Raw genomic sequence first — 15636 nt, 5'->3', positions numbered from 1 at the left:
CCCCCGTGAGAACTTTGGACTTTGTTTTAGCCCCGAGGGCCTTCAACAAACCGCGGAGAAAGCGCTACATCAGCGACAGTTCCGAGGAGGAGGAGGGGGCAATTGAGGGGAGCCCTTTGGCCCAGCCATTGATGGATACCCCGGACCCTGAAACCCAGCCGCTTGTGGGGCCCCACGATGAGCGTGATGGCCTCTTGTTGGCCACCCCCCGGGAGGAGGAAGGTGATCGCAGCTCGGGGAAGTCACTAGTGGACAAGATGAACGCTCAGGTAAATGAATGCTTAAGAAGTGACGGTCGGGATGGGGTTGTAACGGGGCTAGGAACCAGGGATTGTGTAAATCAAAAACCGAGCAGTGGGGTGCTTACGCTGTTTCTTTTTTGAAAAAAATCTCTCAACAGCTCAATGATGCCTTTCTAGAGGACCCGGAGACTCTGGACAGCGTTGCACCAAGCAGCGAAGATGAACCGGGCCCACCTTGTTTTTGCTCAACGCCAATACAAAATGTTGAAGAGGACTCCGAGGATGACGGCTATGAGGAGTTTAGGAGGAGGCTTGGCATGGAACTGACTGAGCCAGTGCCACGTCGTGAGCGTAACAAAGTCATGCGGACTATTGTACGCGTTGCTGTTTATTCTGTTCTTAATCACTGTCTTAGGGAAAAGCTTTTTGAAGATTGTGAGGGCTGTGTCATAGATGCACCAGGCCAGCGGCACCATGACTGTGTGACTTGGACTTCAGTGGATATAAACTGCAAGCTCCGGGGCCTGTGTGCTGAGCTGGTTTGGAAAGCTTATTAAACACTGTGATTGCCATAGGTTATGCTATGCAATGTCTATGCCTAACCCAAGAACATTTAGCACAAGGGGTGACCTTGATAAATGCTGTGCAATTCAGTGGAGACCCTGACCATGTTTTAAAGAAAATGACCAAACCGGAAGATGCCTGCTTAGAGCGTTATATTGACCGTCTGGTCCGCACAAAAAGTTACAGAACCCTGCTTAAGAAAAAGGCTATTTGTAAGAAATCTAAAAGGATTAAGTTAGAAAATGGTGAGGTGCCAAACATGCGATATAAAACTTGGTAGCTGTAAATTTAAAAAAAAAATCTATTGAAAAGGGCTTTGTGACTATTTGTATTTCTGTTAAAAGGTCTCTGGCCCTTAAGGGAGCTTAAAGTCTTTTTTTCTTTCTTTCTTTTTTTAATGGAGCATCTTGGTTTGTTTTGAAGGAGCTGTATGTCTTTTAAATAAAAAAAAAAAATGTTTGTGAGAACCTAGCTCTTGTGTCTTTTGTGTAAGAGAGACCCATTTACAGCAAAAAAAAAAAAAAGCTGAAATGTATGTTGTGGGAGGGGGAAAAATACCCTAAAAATGTGTTTACAATAAAACAAACGGGGATGGTTCAGACATGTGGTTGAGTACAATAGAGTTGACTTATTCTGTTGAACTGAACGGGTTTAACCACCCCCCCCCCCTCACTGAATAGCCAGGGTGACTGTGATTACTCACCCTTGTTGCCATAGGGTTAATTTTGATGGGGGTGCACCCATAGTAAGGGAGGTGGGTGGGTGAGGATGGTGAGTTCTGATTAATATGAAATGAAATAAAACCTCAGGAGTTTGCAGATGCTATTGGGCAGTTTAAATATAACCCCTGGAGTTGGTGGAACGCTATAGGCCAGTCTAAATATGGCCCAGGAGTTGGTTGAAGGCCACGGGGCACTTTTTCTAGAAATCACCCCCCGTTCCACCAAACTTTAAGCATGAAAGAACATGTTTTTAAAAACAAAAACAAGCCCCAAGACATTCATTGATATCTGCAAAGGGCCCCTCATTTGAAATGGTTACTGTAAGAAGGCCCTACAGGGTGGGGGGAACAAAAAGTATTTGAACTTAAAAAAGAAAAGCAGCCCAATTGTGCAGAAAAACTTATTCCCCACCCCGATCACAAAAGGGAATGCTAGGGAGGGGTGATCCAATCAACCTGCTAACTATTTTGAAACAAAAGAGTTAGGATGGTGTAAAAAAAAAAGAACAAAACCTCAGGTAGCTTGGAGACTGTCTCTTTCAACAGAAACTCTCTTGAATTGCTGCTGGGCTGCAAGTGGAGGTATGTTCCCTGGTTTTTTTTTTTAACTCTGAAAATATATATATATTATATAATGCCATTTTTTGGCCATGCTATCTTAGTAAATAATGGTGCATATCTGTATTGCAGTGTGATCTGTTTAGCATGGAGCCAGTAACTTTAAGTTGCAGTTCATCACCAGGCCAAGGTAAAAACCATTTTTAACTGTAGTTGTGCTTAATAACTTCAGGTATTACATAGGTTGAATAGGGATTTGGGAGCTAATACTAACTAACATTTTGGCTTGTTTTTCTTACCCCAAAGACCCCAAGCGCACATGGCTGGGGCAGGGCGGGGGCCAGAACAACCAGGGGTCTTTTTAAAAGCATGTGGGTTTATTGAAAAGTATTTTGTTGCAAACAGTGTTTTAAACTCTCTGTGTGTGTGTGTGTGTGTGTGTGTAAAACATAGGCGGTTTTTAAAAAGTATATGTCTACAAACTGATGGTGATGGTGTGTTTCCAATTAGCAGGGTTTTTACTTTGCAAAATGAGATGTATTTTAAAAAAAAAAATATTTGTGGGGGTTGTTTTCAAAGTGGTAGAAATAAACTCAAAACCTGTGATTGTTGTACAGCCTGAAATGGATTATTTTGTTTTAAAGCTATGACTTTTTTAAATAGAAAAAACACTCTAATGGATATTATTTTATTTTATTTTAAAGTTTACTAGACAGTTTCATGTGTTTTATTAGAATGTTGTTTGCTTTACAGCACGGTCAAAACTTGAGCGGGTAAAAATGCTCAAAAGAAAAAGGAAAGAGACAATTGAAAAGAAAAATTCACAAGTATCAGTGACAGATGGATGGATGAAGCCGGGTAAATATATTTTGCTTATTAGTCTGGTTAATTTATGAGGTTTTGTATTTTAAGTACATACATAGGTGTGGGTGAGAAAGCTGGCAAAGTTACATTTTTGTAAAATGCTTTTTTTCCCCCCTCCTGCCCCAAGCAGGCATATGCAGCCCTTCTGACAAGGCTGTAGTGGGAGCTACAAGGACCCCTCCCCGAGAACCACCAAAGAACCAGGAATCTGCTTTGAGACCTTTATCAACGCAAAACAGCACAAGAGTGCAGATGAAGCATCAGCCCAGTCCAAACCTCATTTACGTCAAACCCAAGGACAAAACAAAACACTCTGGTAAAAAACATCCATGCAAAGACAACTCCAGTTCCTCAGCGGCCACCGCCACGCCAAGCCCTGAGAAAACTGTGAGCGAAAACGCCCACATTCACAAACCCGGAACAGGCGCTCTAGGGATTGTGAATAAAAAACCAAGGATTGAAAACACCTGCGATGCCAAGGTATTGCAACCATGCAAACACAACTCCAGTTCCTCAGTGGCCACCGCCGCACCAAGCCCTGAGAAAACTGTGAGCGAAAACGTCCACATTCACAAACCCGGAGTAGGCACTCTAGGGGCTCTGAATGTGTGCAGAAACACACACATTCACAAACCCAGAGCAGGCACTCTAGGGGTTGTGAATAAAAAACTAAGGACTGACAAAGATCCCCCATATTCTAGTATTTGGGAAGAGTTTGATGCTTCATTCAGAAAACTGATGGACGCTGTATCTTCGGGGAGTCTAAAACTACGGCATTCTAAAAAGATTTGGAAAAAATACGACGCTTTGTTCAGAAAACTGATGGACGCTGAATCCTCAGGGGGCCTAAAAGAAAGGGGGGCTGGAAAGGGTGGCTCTGATCAGGCATGACTAGGTGTGGAAAGGGGTACCCTCAAGGGTGCACATCAGCTCGTTTGTAAACAAAAGGGCGGACGGCGCTTGGGGGATAAACAGATGGCTGCCAAAAAATTCCAGGCCAGGGTCGCTGTAAAAATTTTAAAAAGGGCTAAAGAGGTAATGAGGGAAAAAAAACAAAAAGAGATGCCCCCTACCAGAGGCTCTCAAACTGGCATGTCTGAAAATGGGGAGGCGAAATCAGACTCTGGTTTAGAAAATTCCCCAGAGTGCTCTCTAGACGGAGGCCCATCGACTCCCAATGCCCCTCACGGAGGCGTCTCAGAGTCTGACTCTCAATTAGTATCGGATGTAGAAGATGCCACTGATGGTTCCGTAGAGGAACCCCCAAGTAACCCTGAAAATGCAGAGGTGTATATGGAGAGAGTGAGAAGTTGGCAATGTGAATTACCTAGATTTGGGGGGTCGGTGTATTGTGAGGAGTTTCGTTTTGTCCATCTTGAGCAAATAAATTCAGCTCAACAGGCTGTTGAAGCCATACACAGAGGGATACAGCTAGTTCTTGATGATGTTAATGGTAGGGTAGGCCCTGATGATTACGTACAGTTACGTTTAGAGAGCCGTCGTTTAACTAACCCTTTGTTTTCAGTCAGAAGAACTAGGGATGAGCTGTCCGCTGAGGATTTCTTGAACCAGACCTCAAAGCTGCTTCAGAACAATAGAGAATTGCATTTTGATGGGACGTTGCGCCTTGTTGTGACAGTTGTAAAAAATAGGGGTGGGGGCGCTCGAAGAGTTTTAAATTCTATCCTTAGTAGTCAGATTATTCATAAAAAGAGACAATGTTTAGTAGACCTGACTTACACCGGTACCAATCTATGTTTTGCGGGAGGGCTCTTGGCTGTCATGGCCGGTCATAAACCTACAGATGCAGAATTGTTAGCAGAGGCGAGAAAGTTGCACGAGAAACTGGGGTGGTCAGATCAAAAAAAGGTTATGCTCACTGATGTAGCAAAGTTTGAACAGCATTTAGGAGTTAACATACAGGTGGTGCTGTATGCGGTGAAAGGTGGCTGGGGTTTTTTTAAAACGGGGGGCCCCGTGTACCCTAAGACTTATTTCATCCTGTTGCACAATGAACATTACTATGGGGTTCTGGATGTGAAAAAGTTGTTCGGAGCAAAAAATTACTGTGAGTTTTGCCACACGGTGTACAGTCACGACCATTCTTGCAGGTATCGTTGCCGTCTCTGCTTGAGCACAACATGCTCTGACAACATGGGTGTGCAGCTGAGGTGTCCTAGCTGTAAACTGTATTGTCGGTCCAAAGAGTGTTTAGACAGACACGTCAACTGTGCGTCAAAAAAACAAGTTGAATGCCTGTCTAAAACTTTGTGCGGTAAGTGTCAGGCGTACGTGGACAAGCAGCACAGGTGTAAAGGGAGGCGCTGTAAGCAGTGTCAGGGTTTGATCGTTGGAGATGTAGACATTCACCTCTGTTTTATGGACAGCCTTAGAAAGCCCGAATCATCAGAAAAGTATATTTTTTATGATTTTGAATGCATGCAGGAGACTGGGTTGCACACTCCCAATTATATTTTTGCAATGTCCCTAAAGCCGGAAAAATCCTGGGAATTTAAGGGTGACGAATGTCTTTCTATGTTTGTTAAGACCTTTATTGGCAAAGAGTTCCGGGACTACACGTTCCTAGCACACAATTCCAAAGGTTATGATGCGTATTTCTGCGTTAGACAGTTACTGAAGGAAAAGATGTGCATAGAACTGATCACTCAGGGCAGTAAACTAATGTGTGTGGAAGTTAAGGCCCTTGGCATTCGTTTTATAGACTCTTTAAACTTCTTGCCCATGAAGCTTAGCAAGCTCCCACAGGCGATGGGGTTTGAAGGTTGCAAAGGGTATTTTCCACATTTTTTTAACACTTTAGAAAATCAAAATTATGTGGGGCCTATGCCCGGTGTGGAGCACTACGGTGTAGAAAGCATGATGCCCAGGGAAAAAGCAGAGTTTCTCGACTGGTATCAAGACCACAGCTCTGAGACTTTTGACCTGCAGAAAGAGCTTGCGTATTACTGCCAGCAGGATGTAAAAATTTTGAGACAGGCTTGTATCCTATACAGAAAAGAAATTATGAATATGACGGAGAAGGTCGATCTAGTAGAGAGAGAACCCGGTAAATTCACTGAGATAAAACTGTGTATAGATCCGTTCCGGTACATAACGCTGGCATCCGTCTGCATGGCTATGTACAGGTTTATGTTTTTGGAGCCTAACACGGTAGCTCTTCTCCCTCCAGACAACTATCACAGACAGAAAAAGAGATATTCGACCCCATCTATCCAGTGGCTGTTGTATATCTCTCAAAAAGAACATATACAAATACGGCACGCTTTACAGGGTGGGGAACTACAGGTAGGCCCCTACTTTTTAGACGGTTATGCCAATATTGACGGGGTACACACAGCCTTTGAGTTTAATGGGTGTTTTTTTCACGGCTGTGTTGCCTGTCATTGTGAAAAAGCACAAAATCCTATGACGGGGACAACTTTTGGGTTTCTTTATTACAAGACGCAGCTCAAGACCGACTATCTAAAACGGCTTGGTTTTGTAGTGAGGACTCTTTGGGAGCACGAGTGGGTGGTGATGAAAGAAACAGACAGGGAGCTTGCGAGCTTTTTAAACCGAGCCCAGTTACCCCAGCCTCTCATGCCTAGGGATGCTCTTTTTGGGGGGAGGACGAACGCCATCCGTCTATATTATAAACCTAAGCCCGGAGAAGAAATCCACTATTATGATTTTACCAGCTTGTACCCTTTTGTAAACAAAACGAAAGACTACCCTATCGGGCACCCCGATATAGTTTATGACAAATTTGGACCCCTTGCAAATTATTTTGGAATTGCAAAAGTTAAAGTGTACCCCCCCACGAGGCCTCTTTTTCCCATTGTTACCTGTCAGAGTGGGCGGCAAGCTTATGTTCCCGCTATGCCGAACCTGCGCGGAAACCGTGCAGCGGGAGACGTGCACCCACACTGACGAGGAGAGGGCCATCCTGGGGACTTGGTGCACTGTGGAATTGAACGCAGCCATAGCGAAGGGGTACGTGGTGGCTAAAATCTATGAAATCTGGCATTTTAATGAAAAATCTGATAAACTCTTTTCGGAGTACATAAAATTACACCTCCGCCAGAAACAAGAGGCTTCAGGGTATCCCAGCTGGTGCACAGACGAAGACAAACAAAATAAGTATGTTAACGATTTCTACCAGAAAGAAGGCATGCTTTTACGCCGACACGAGATCAGGCTAAACCCCGCTAAACGCCAAATTGCTAAACTGTTTTTAAATTCTCTGTGGGGTAAATTCGGCCAAAGAACCAACCTACCCAATACCAGCATCGTGAGAGACCCTGACGAACTCTTTCAGTACCTATTTTCCCCCAACTACGAGGTTTCATCCTGTGAGTTTATCGACGATGAAACAGCGTGCGTATCTTGGAAGCACGCAAAAGACCGTTATTCTGTCTCTGGCAATACCAATGTTTTCATAGCCTGTTTCACCACCGCTTATGCCCGCTTAGAACTATACAACCTCCTAGACGGATTGCAAGAGCGGTGCCTGTACCACGACACTGACTCTGTGATATTTGTGAAAAGGGAGGGGGCCTGGAATCCCCCTCTGGGGGATTATTTAGGGGACCTCACGAGCGAGATCCCACCAGATCAACACATCACCGAGTTTGTGTCGGCAGGCCCAAAAACATACGGGTACAAACTGTCGGGAGGAAAGGCTTGTATGAAGGTCAAAGGTATTACCCTGAACGTAGCAAACTGTGAAAAGATCAACTTTGACAGTTTGAAAGATCTAGTCCTGGACTATTGCACGGGTCTGCGAGAGAACCCCTCAAAAAAGATAGAGGTGCAGCAACCCTCTATTGTAAGAAACAAAAATCAGTGGCAAATAGAGACAAAAACCCTTAAAAAAACACAGAAAGTCGTTTACAACAAGAGGGTCCTAGGAGAAGGGTTTAAAACCCTGCCCTACGGTTTTTGAAAAATGGATACGAGGTGGAGACACCCCTTTTCTGCAATTCTCGCGGGGCCTAGCAACTGCGGGAAAAGTTACTTTATAAAAAATGTATTGGATAATGCCAAACAAACATTGTCTGTTACGCCTGAGAATATTGTGTGGTGTTACAGTTGTTGGCAACCCTTGTATAAAGAACTGCTCTGTAAATACCCCTTTATCAATTTTGTGGAGGGTCTGCCTGATGCTTTTGACGATGACCGTTTGTTTCCTACCAATAAAGTGAACATGATTATCATAGACGATCTGATGAACTCCGCTTGTGAAAGCGATGAAATCGAGAAAGCCTTTACCAAGTACGTGCATCACAGGAACCTGAGCATTATGTATATAGTTCAGAACCTATTTTGCCAGGGAAAAAAGAGTCGCACTATTAACCTAAACACAAAATACATGGTTCTGTTCAAAAACCCCAGGGACAGATTACAAATTGCTACACTCGCTCGGCAAATGTACCCCGGCAAAGCTCAGTTCTTTCTAGAAGCTTTTGAGGATGCTACCAAAAGGCCTTATGGCTACCTGGTGGTGGATTTAAATGCTTCCACACCAGAAGCTTATAGGCTAAGAACTGGTCTTTTCCCTCCAGACTGGCCGGCAGTTTATACTTTAAAAAGAACAACAGCCCTGTATAAAAAGAGATGAATTATTGGCAGGTCCCTTTTTAGCAGCCGGGGTTGCTGACTGAAAACATGTCTAGCTGCGTGAAAAGAAACCTGGGCCTTTTAAAATTACTTAGCAAATCGTCCCCACAGCAAAGGAGGGCTATACTGTGCTCGGCCTCTGACGATCTAGTAGCAGCCATCTCAGAAATAGCGCTCAACACCTTAAAAGGAAACGTACCTTTAACACCGAAGCAAGTGCGTGTGCTGAAAAAGAAACACACGCTTATAAAAACTTTGTGAAATAAAAGGGTTTCACTTAAAAGAAAGAAGCGTCTGGTGAAGCAGTCTGGGGGGTTTATAGGACCCCTGTTAAGTTTTGCTATCCCTCTGATAACGGGGCTTTTAACTAATCGATAATGGAGTATGCAGAAAAAATGTACCTGGTGCCCAGCCGGCAGTTGGAGCAATTAAGTGCTCCCCCTCCGGCAGAGGAAAATATCAGAACGACTGCAACTCGCTTACTGGATGCTGAAATGAAATCTGTTCTTCAAAGAACTGACTTAGGTGAATATGAAAAGGCTAAACTTTACAGCACCGTGCTTCAAAGGTACCTAACGTACGTGAAGCAGAGCGATGTGGACAAAGGAAAACTAAGTCTGTTTCTACCAGAACAGGAACAGAGTGTGACTGCTAAACCCTCCGAAACACCAAAGACCTCAGACTTTGTTGCTCAGGAGGTGTTGGATAACGTGAATAAGCGTTATAAGAAAAATGCATCAGTATTGCTAAATAAGCTGGGCCAAGATAAAAACATTTCTTCATGGACCGATAAAGGGTCTTTTGTGTACAAAGGCTCTGTGGTTAATGGTTCTAACATGCTCGACTTAGTCAGGGCCGTCACCCAGACGCGCTCTGTTCCTAGCAGACATGTACCTAAAGGATGGGATGTGTTTATGAATGCCATGGCGGAACTGAACATGCCATCTTCCATCATGGGCAACGCGACCAACAGAGATCTTTTGGAACGCCTCAAGGCCTCAATCGCCGACACCGGTGTGGACCAAGAAACAGTGACCCCTTTTTTGCCATCTAAAAAACAAAAATTGGCTAAAAGAGCCGAATGGCTCAGTTTGTGATCTTTTTCACGTTCTATTTTTTTTTTTAAAACTGGTAATGTTTTGCTTTAAATAAAACATTTCTGAATTGGGTCATTGTGTTTTGTTTTGTTTTTTTAAAAAAACCACGCCAAACATCGATTGTCTTTAAACTCCCCACCTGGGGTGCTTTATTGGGTAACATGACTATGAAAATCGTTGCAAGATACGCATGTCTGGGCTTGTTGAAACATGCTTTGAGCAAGGCTAGGCATGGCCAAGTATTTAAATTTATTTTTTACAAAATTCATCACCATCCGGTCGTTTTGCACTAAGTCATTAGAATACAATTTTAAAATCCGGTCAAAAGATAAACCCTTGCTACGATGGTGTAAGAAAAACACGCAGTGATAGCCGCAGGCAACGGAGCTGGGGTCTTGTAATTGTCTGTTGTGAAACACAATGTCTGTGGCATTTTTGTTTAAAAATTTCATAATGCTTTTAGGAAAGAATACACTGTTCGGGGGATGCCCGTATGAGTCAAAAAACTCTCCAAGGTTACGCTCCACCAGATACACGGCAAGCCAGTGTTCACCCGGTCGGCTGTGTGGATGTGTGTTGACCACCAAACCTAGGGGTCTCTGAGACAGCTTGCCGCCAGGGAGCCAATCGCAGGGAAACACGTCTAAGAAATTCTTTTTCGTGTAAGGGTCTGTTGATAAGACACGTGAGAGCTGCACGGTGTCCATGTTCACATGTAGTCAAACAGAACATTTCTCCTCTGATTTATCTCTATGACGTTGTCAAAAACCCCATACACGATCATATTGACGGTAATGGTTAAAGCCTTCCCAAAACGAATTTCTGCTCTCAGGTTCCCGGTTTTAATCAGGGAATAGTGATCGGCGCATTCCTGGTCGGGGGACAGGTCAAAGGCAAACATGGTGTAACCCTGTGCAAACTCCTCACGGTCGATTAACAGAGAACGATCTTTCATGTGTTTACCGGCCGTCTGTACCAGATTCATGTATTCTCTCACGCAGCGTCCTGCCTCGAAGTCTGGTTGCAGAGGCTTGGTCGGTATCTGCTCACCATCCACATACAAGGCCACAAAATTAATATCGTAATGCTTAAAATGAAAGGGATTTTTAGCGTAACTTCCGCTAAAGGCATCGTTATCCACGAACCCCAGGACAAGCATTTTGGGCAACTGTCCCAAGAACAGGTTCTCCTGGTTACTGACCCTGCTGCCCGCAGGGATGCTAAACACTTTCATTCCCACACGGTCCACGGGGTATTTGGCATTAGCGGTAAGCAGGGCCTCGGCATGCCCCAGACGAACGCTCGGGGCCACACGTACTTTCTTCACGAAAAGGGATGCTGATAGAATGCGCAGTTTAAAGCCTTTGGTTCCGCTGCCCATTAAACAGAAAGGATCTTTACTGCGCGTCAGTTTAATTTTCACATCCACTCCGTTCAACAATAGTTTTTCTTGAAAAAACAGGTCGCTGTGTAGATGACCCAGAAGCTCTACTGTTCTGCTTTGAGCGGTCAGCTTTGCACGCCTCACAAACCCTAGATTCTCGCCATCCAAGTCTGTGTCTTCCTGTTGTCCGGCAGTGTCTTTGTAAAAGAGGCCAGCGGAAAATTGCGTGGCGAGGGTGTCGTTGCTGTAATTGAGCACCGATTCTATAAAGGCCCTGTAAGGGTAACAGTTGTTGCTTTGGCTTACAAGACGGTCTCCGAGCGTGACATCCAGCTGACTAAAAATAGAGGCCACTGGGTAATTCACCAGGCCCACCTCGGCACCCGCGTTGAGTTCAGTTCCGTCTCCTTTTACAATCTTGCAACACAGGTACAGCAGTGTGTTGTTTAAATCCATATAATCTACGCCATTCCCTGCTATAAAGAAGTCAATGGGGGCAGACTCCGTAACGGCCGACAGAGGTGGCACCTCGATGTAGATGCTTTTCTCAATGCTGGTCTGCGTAGGGGCTATTTGGAACAAGTCTAGTTCGGATTTGGTGCATTCTTCAGACCCGCAGTGAACGAAAGCCATGTTGATTAAAATATATCTCTCGTATCAGCCGGCGAGTGTTTCCTCTTTCGCCCAGGCTTCCTCTTGGACTTTCGCTTATGGCCGACCCTGCGGGTCAAAGCCCTTCTTTTAAAGGGTTTCGGGGGACCTGCGCGTCGCGGGTATGACGCATTTCTCTTTCTCTTCTTCCTCCTTTTAATGTACATCAGCCCCGATCCTTCCTGTGAAGCTGTGTTCCCCACCTTCTCCAGAACAGCGCGGGAGACGTGACCTACCACGTCTTTAGCTATGTTTTGAGCGGCGTTTTTTACGTGGGGTTTAATAATCTCTAGCCCCCTCCTCAAAAGCGGTACGGCTTTTCGAAAGAGGCTACGGAATATTCCACCCACGCCTGCCCCATACATCACGGGGGCCCCATGATATCCGGGAAGGGCGTATCCCGCCTGGGCTTTGTAATAGTTTCTGTAGATGTTGGGGTCGCCGTAATTTTTTAGGATCGCCATAATACTGTTTTGCTTTTTTAGAAAACTCGCTCTCTCCGGGGGCGCAGGTGTAGCTTGATGATCACCTTGCCAAAGCGAAATGAGACGCTTTTGTTCTGATCTGTCTTTATTTCAATGGTAATTGTGTCGATGTGGTGTTTACTGATAGGGACGTAATGAGGTTTATCGTAGGTGATGGTGACAAACTCGTTGTTCCTTCCTTGGACGGGGACACAACGTAACAGGGGAACAGAAAAATCCCCCACAAACTGATGTTCTACGATATCCGTGTACAGATACAAGGAATTAAAACCCCCTGTAATGTCTGCCGAGAAAGGGAATTTTTGGACGCTGTGTTTGGGGCCCAAGCCCAGAATGTTAGCTAGCTCCCCGCTGGTAGAAAACATATAAGTAAAAGCGGCGGATTTAAGTCTAATTTTTCTACCCACAGGGTCATAGTTCATGACCATCTCAGGCGGTCCGGGGTGACGAGCTATGATACTGTTCATATGATCCAGTAATTCGGGTATGGACGCGTAATAACCTCGTCGTAGGATGAAACTCCATGCCATATCTCCAAAGGTGACTTCAAAAGGGGTGTCTTCGTTGATAGTGTTCCAGCTGTGCGGGTATTGTATTTCCACTAACCCCACCTCCCAGGCACCCCGGAGATCCAAGGGCTTAATTAGCCGTATTGTAAAGTTCGAGCTGGTGTTTTGGGGAAAAACTGCAGCGCTGGCGTTGCTGGGCAAAGTAATGTAAAACCCGCCGTCGCTCATCTTCTCTGACTTTGCGGGGAGGAATAACTTTTGTTTGTTTGTTGTTTGCGTCTAAATGTCACAGAGTTGAGAAGCTTTCACCCAGCTGTTAAACTTATCAGGCCACCCCAACCATTTTACCAGTAGTTGCTTTTTTCTCCCTTTTCCTTTCTCCGCTAGAACTTTTTCAACCCTGTAAATCCTGTCTCGTTTGGGGTTTACTTTTTGTAATTCTTCAGGGTAAAAAGATCCAGTAACTGTCTCACCCTCGTAGTCTTTTAATCGGTATACAGGTCTCTGACCCCTGGTTAAGGCTTCATCCACTATGAATATCTCATCGGTAAATGTCTGTTCATAACCTTTTTCAAAAGCTCCTTTGGTTTTAGATAGTCTCACGTGGTCGCCTTTTCGAAAAGGGGCAACAACCGGTTTTATTTTAAAATCAATCATCTCCATAAACCATTTTCCATACCTTCAGAGAATTTGAAGGGTTAACATCAGCGGGTCTGGTATGTATAGTTCTGTGAAAGCTCTGGTTGTAACTCTTTATAAAGTCAGGTAACACATCGATGTAGCGAAAGGTGTTATGGGCTGTAAAATATCTCCACATCCTAGTTTTTAAAGTTCTGTTAAACCGCTCCACAACCCCTGCTTTGACTTCATTATTAGTAACAAAATGGTGAATGCCATGCCGTTTTAACAATCTGCTTAAGGGTTTGTTTAAAAATTCTTTCCCCCGATCGGTTTGTAATTTTTGAGGCACACGCCCTTCGCTAAAAATAGCTTTAAAGGCCTTGCATACCTCACCACTCGTCTTGTCCCTTAGGCCTAAGGCCCAGGCATATTTGGATAGAATGTCTACCACTGTTAAGATGTACTTAAAATTGCTGTTCTGTTTGGAGAACTGGTGCATATCCACCAAATCTGCCTGCCATTGCGCATCCACATCTGAAACAATGGTCTTGTTTCTTTTAAAACGTATTCGAGCCGGTTTGTGTAAAGTATAAGCATCCTGGTCTGAAAGCCAAGCTGTTACTTGTCTTCTATTTAAAGTTTTACTATGCTTTTTGGCCACTTGAAAAAGAGGGTTCACCCCGCCAAAGCTCCCAACTTCCCTGGGGGTGTAATATATTTTCTTTAAAAGAGCCGCCTGTGGAGACATGACTGTTACTGGTACCATCTTTTACTAACACAAGTGTGGGTGGGGGACAACATTCATATTAACACGTTTAAATAAGTTTTATTAATCGCCTGGTTTAACACAACCTTTTACAACCGCCTGTAAAAATGGACGCCATGACTCCTAACATGAGGGTGTCTGTGCTGGTTCATTCTTCCATTTTGTCCTTTTCCTCTTGAGATCTGTGTCTCAGACATGAGCAAAAACAGCTGACGCATGATACATTTACTCCCACAGGGCTACCGATGTGTAAGTTCTCAAAGGCCTCCAGAAAGCCATCATCGAGCTGTTGAGAGATTTTTTTTTTCAAAAAAGAAACAGCGTAAGCACCCCACTGCTCGGTTTTTGATTTACACAATCCCTGGTTCCTAGCCCTCCCCCCCCCCCACCCCCATTACACACCCCCACCCCGACTGTCACTTCTTAAACATTCATTTACCTGAGCCACGTCTTTTTCATTCACCTTGTCCGCCCGTAACTCCCCCAAGCCGTGATCACCTTCCACCTCTCGGGGGGTGGACAACAAGAGGCCATCACGCTCATCGTGGGGCCTCACAAGCAGCCGGGTTTCGGGGTCGGTTTCCGGTGTGTCCATCAACGGCTGGGCCAAAGGGCCCTCCTCAGAACTCTCGCTGATGTAGCGCTTTCTCCATACAAGTCCAAAGGCCTTCGGGGCTAAAACAAAGTCCGAAGTTCTCACGGGGGTGGTGAAGGAGTCCATGTTTCCACGATTTCTAAAACACGTGCTCTTGGTAAAAGACAGCCTCTTCTGCCTGACGCTGGGCCTTATGGGGTGATGGTGCTGCGCTCTGATTGGCAGAGGGGTCATACGCCCCTCTTCTGGGTGGTTCACCCCATCCCAGAACCTGCCCTATTTTGGTCAAATCTGCTCTCGGGCCGGCCTGATTGGTAGAGGTTGGTGGGAGGAGTTGTTAGAGGGGTCACACGAATCATTTCCGGACGGGTCACCCCGCCCCCGGAACTCATCCTAATTGGTCAAATCTCCTCTTGGTCCTATCGGAACAAAACCCCTCCTGATTGGTAGCGGGGTGGGAGGAGGAGTTGTTAGAGGGGTCACAAGACCCACTTCCAGAGAGGACACCCCCACCCCGGAACTCGCCCTGATTGGTCAAAGCTCCTCTCTGGGAGGTCCTACGGGGCAAAACCCATCCTGATTGGTAGAGGGTGGGGGGGGGGGAGGAGTTGTTAGAGGGGTCACAAGACCCACTTCCGGAGAGGACACCCCGCTCCGGAACTCGCCCTGATTGGTCAAAGCTCCTCTTGGGGGGGAAGTCCTACGGGGCAAAACCCATCCTGATTGGTAGAGGGCAGTGGGAGGAGTTGTTAGAGGGTTCACATGACATACCTTGCTTCCGGTCACGTGGCAGCCTTGACCCTGGAAGTAATACCCCATGGGGCAGGACTTCCGGTGGGGGGGGGGCAGAGGTCAAGGGGTGGGGTTAAAGGGGTCAAGGGGTGGGGTGGGTGTCACATGACACACCTTGCTTCCGGTCATGTGGCAGCCTTGACCCCGGAAGTAATAACCCATGGGGCG

The 15636-nt window shown here is 45.5% G+C and overlaps 1 protein-coding gene across 2 annotated transcripts; it reads left to right on the top strand.

Moving 5' to 3' along the window:
• Positions 1-2059: 2059 nt before the first annotated feature.
• LOC141996890 (uncharacterized) lies at positions 2060-4287 on the top strand. 2 transcript variants are annotated; one of them, XM_074969189.1, is made up of 4 exons: positions 2060-2109; positions 2218-2275; positions 2839-2943; positions 3077-4287. In XM_074969189.1, exons 2-4 carry the CDS (start codon positions 2233-2235, stop codon positions 3838-3840), a joined length of 912 nt encoding a protein of 303 aa, XP_074825290.1. In that variant the 5' UTR covers positions 2060-2109; positions 2218-2232; the 3' UTR covers positions 3841-4287. The 2 variants fall into 2 exon arrangements, with proteins under 2 accessions (XP_074825290.1, XP_074825291.1); XM_074969190.1 differs by having other exon boundaries at positions 2106-2275.
• The last annotated feature ends 11349 nt before the right edge of the window (positions 4288-15636 follow it).

This window comes from Natator depressus, chromosome 12 (genome assembly GCF_965152275.1).
Source record: "Natator depressus isolate rNatDep1 chromosome 12, rNatDep2.hap1, whole genome shotgun sequence".
Lineage (NCBI taxonomy): Eukaryota > Metazoa > Chordata > Testudines > Cheloniidae > Natator > Natator depressus.
The sequence above is the reverse complement of the archived record's forward strand: the minus strand, read 5'-3'. Positions and strand labels throughout refer to the sequence as shown.

Bases quoted from the DNA above. Each gene is read 5' to 3' on its own strand.
- LOC141996890 (XM_074969189.1), top strand. From the start codon at position 2,233: ATGGAGCCAGTAACTTTAAGTTGCAGTTCATCACCAGGCCAAG. The intron at 2,276-2,838 runs GTAAAAACCATT...TTTGCTTTACAG, and splicing joins CAGTTCATCACCAGGCCAAG to CACGGTCAAAACTTGAGCGG. The intron at 2,944-3,076 runs GTAAATATATTT...TCCTGCCCCAAG, and splicing joins AGATGGATGGATGAAGCCGG to CAGGCATATGCAGCCCTTCT.